The sequence below is a fragment of the Myotis brandtii genome, unplaced genomic scaffold (assembly GCF_000412655.1).
Source record: "Myotis brandtii unplaced genomic scaffold, ASM41265v1 scaffold174, whole genome shotgun sequence".
Classification (NCBI taxonomy): Eukaryota; Metazoa; Chordata; class Mammalia; order Chiroptera; family Vespertilionidae; genus Myotis; species Myotis brandtii.
Window position 1 is genome coordinate 4,588,414 of NW_005356437.1, and position 3,701 is coordinate 4,592,114.

General features: G+C 45.6%; 1 protein-coding gene across 1 annotated transcript in view; it reads left to right on the top strand.

The window, feature by feature from the left end:
• The first annotated feature begins 1,082 nt into the window (after positions 1-1,082).
• The window catches only part of SMIM2 (small integral membrane protein 2), a 10,073-nt gene continuing 7,454 nt past the window's right edge, over positions 1,083-3,701 (top strand). Inside the window, 3 exon segments of the mRNA XM_014537236.1 lie at positions 1,083-1,261; positions 1,474-1,565; positions 1,673-1,742. Of these exon segments, the coding sequence (XP_014392722.1) occupies positions 1,083-1,261; positions 1,474-1,565; positions 1,673-1,742 (341 nt within the window).

A 3,701-nucleotide genomic window follows, 5' to 3' on the forward strand; every position in this document is an offset into this window, starting at 1 on the left:
ATATGCAAATCGACCCTCATGCCCTCACACAAGATGGCCGCCCCCATGTGGTCAAAGATGGCCGGCAGGGGTTGGGGTTGGGAGGAACCAGGCCAGCAGGGGCGGGCAGTTAGGGGTGACTGAGCCAGCAAGGGAGGGCAGTTGGGAGTGACCAGGCCTGCAGGGGAGGGCAGTTGGGGGCAACCAGGCATGCAGGGAAGGGCAGTTGTGGAGGACCACGCCGGCAGGGGAGAGCAGTTGGGGGGGACCAGGCTGGCAGGGGAGGGCAGTTAGGGGCAACCAGGCTGGCGGGGGAGGGCAGTTGTGGAGGACCAGGTCGGCAGGGGAGGGCAGTTGGGGGTTACCACCAGCAGGGGAGGGCAGCTGGGGGCAATCGGGCCAGCAGGGGAGCAGTTAGGTGTTGATCAGGCTGGCAGGGGAGTGGTTAGGGGGTTATCAGGCTGGTAGGCAGGTGAGTGGTTGGGAATCAGCAATCCCGGATTGTGAGAGGTATGTCCAACTGCCGGTTTAGGCCCAATTGCACAAGGATCGGGCCTAAACCAGCTGTTGGACATCCCCCGAGGGGTCCCAGATTGGAGAGGATGCAGGCTGGGCTGAGGGACACCCCTCCCCCACCCAAGTACATGAATTTCATGCACCGGACCTCTAGTTAGAATATAGTAAAACATTTAACACTAAAAGTCTGCTGCTCACAATTTAATTTTATTTTTGGTAATTCCAAAGACATTTGGCATTTGAATAATTATCAGTGCATTATAAATGTGCAGAGATAAGTTACTAGAGAATGAGAGATAAAGCCGGTTTTAATAACTGTGTCTATGATTATGACTCGTGAATACCCATATTTGCATACATTAATCTTATTGAATATAAATATGAGGACTTGTGTTATAAAAATTGGTGATTGGAGTACAGTTGCTCATGGGCACAGTAGGGAAGTCATTGATTCAAATGGGATTAGATAGATAGGTAGATTTTTAAATTAAGATACAATTTATATATACTGTATAATAGGTGTATAGTTTGATAAATATTGAAAACTGTATACCCATGTAAGCAATATACTAATCAACATATAGAACATGTCCAAAGCAGGAATTATGTGGGAAAAGTCGTCTGGATTTCTGATGAGAGCTTGTCACCTACTGGATCCTGGAACCAGCTCACTCTTCTCATCTCCATTGCTTCTGGCAGCTTCCACTAGCATTCATAGCACCTTCCCTCTGCTGATCCTCATTGCACAGTTTTCATCAGATTGGAGGTGACTTCATGTTCCCATGAAGGGTGTTTTCATCTCTTCCTTCCCTGCAGACTGTTGATGGCTTCCTGGTTTCGAGTGATCTTTCCTCATAATGAACAGAGTGATCAGATTTCTCCACGCCTTCCAGGAGCTCTCCAAACCTTGTTCATAAATCCTCTCAGCACAGTCCTGGGGAATGAGTAGTGAGCAAGTTACATGCTTTGCTCTTATAGATGGAAACCTGGAAGCAAAGTGAAGTTAAATGGCTTCCTAGCCCATGAGTCTGACACTGACTCCGACTGGTATGATTCAGTTGGTGCTATGGGTTTGTTTTCTTTCTCCAGCAGGAGGGAGAGTGTGGTGGATTTCAGGAGGCAGTTATCTATCTTATCTCTGTAAGCTCCTCAGTTTTTCTGAGAGGCTGCCCTATAGTCCAGGTGGAAGGAAACCACATCCTGGAGGGCGATGAGCAGCAGGAAGAGAGTGAGTCTGACTCCGACTGGTATGATTCAGTTGGTGCTATGGGTTTGTTTTCTTTCTCCAGCAGGAGGGAGAGTGTGGTGGATTTCAGGAGGCAGTTATCTATCTTATCTCTGTAAGCTCCTCAGTTTTTCTGAGAGGCTGCCCTATAGTCCAGGTGGAAGGAAACCACATCCTGGAGGGCGATGAGCAGCAGGAAGAGATGCAGGGAGATTTGCTGTGATAAGTTTCAGGTCTCGGTGATGTTGTTAGAGATTAGGAGCAAGGAAGAGAGCCAAGAGTCAAAGATACCAAAAGAATAGTCAAAATGGCAGTTCTTCTCTTCTTGTAGTTCTATCTTCAGCAGCTTAATAGTTTAATTTAAATATAGGCAAACATTTTTAATTAGACTCTTCAGTAGAAAAAAAGATGGTGATGAAGATGTTGTAAAGAAGATGAATTTTCTCAGAAATCTCTTTCCTCACTCCAAACACTCATTCCTCCAAATGCTGTTCTTTACGTTAGCTGATTGGCTTTGCTTAAATAGCCATATTTATTAGGTGAAATATATATTTAGAGGCTTAGGAAATTACGCCAAAGGATTTTCCATGATTTCAGCAAAGGTAGGTGTAGCCAGCCAGTGTGTCAACTTTTGTAAAAGGAACTGTGGGGCTGGTACGCCCCTGCCCTACCTCTCCCAACAGAGCCAGGAGACTGGATCAATGGGAAATGGCACCATTCTCCAGCTGTTCTTACTGGCTGGCTCATGGTTCACCTCATCTCCTTAGCATAATGACTATGCTGTGGATTTGGCAGTTGCAACATCAAGTCCACCGCAAAGTCTTTCTCACTTCCAGGGAGTTCCATTGGACTTCCTTTAGTTTGGTGTAAGATCGAACCACCAATTTAATCATTAGTGTTTTGAGAGAACAGGAGACTGTCTCCCACACCATGACACCATTCACTCAGCCATGAGTAAACAATCCAGGTCTTTCTTTACGGGCGAGCTCCCAAAAAAGTGTCAACCCGCAAAGCATGAGCAACAGGACGGCATGCCTTATACAGCACAGCCTGGGCATGCCACTCCTATTTTGTTATGCAATATTTTACATGCACCACAGCCTGAGTAAAACTTTCTCTGGTACCTTCTTCTGACTCACAAGGGCTTTAACTTAATCCACTGTAGACAATCAAGGATTCCATTTAGCTGTATTTATGGAAGAGGCATCATCAAGGTTGCTTAGCAGCAGAAATTGGTTTATTAAAAACAACTTTCTGTGAGGAAATGAGCCCCACATCTTCTTATGGATTCATGTCCTCTCATTGATTGACTTGCTCACTGAATTACTAAAATATTTTCTCCTCATATGTGCTGGGGACGGGGGGTGCACCTGGAGAGCAAAATTGTGGGGGAAAGCTGGGTATTAAAAGATGAGACACTTTGGGGCTACACAGGGGGCCATGTTTCTTCTGTCCAGAAACCTTTAATTAGAAAGTCTGAGCGCTCGGCCTGTCTGTGTGTTCTTCGCCCTGATGTCAGGTTTCATTATGGGCTTCAGCAGGATGAGAAAGAGGCTTAGAGAGGGAGAAGGGACATGTGTCATGCTGGGAATAGGGCCAATCAACCCAGGAAAGGATGTAGACAAGTTACTTATTACCTAGTAACTTGAAGCACCACGGTGGCCAAACTCCATTTATTGAACGATCTAGATTAGCAGTTACACTTCTGGGGCCAGGAAGGTAAGAAAAATAGAAACGCTACCCACACACATAAGGGGGTGGGAGAGAAAAGTATTGACATTTGATGGATGATTATTAGGTGCTAGCCACTGTTTTAAGCATTTTTTAACACACAAAAATAATGTCTTTAAAGATGAGAAACCAAGATTTTGAGAGGTTAAGTTCATGAATATGATCACCTGTATGCAGCAGAGATGAGATTTAAACTCTGGCAGCCAGCACTCTATCTACTGCAGGACCTAGGCCCTCAGTCTCAGATGAT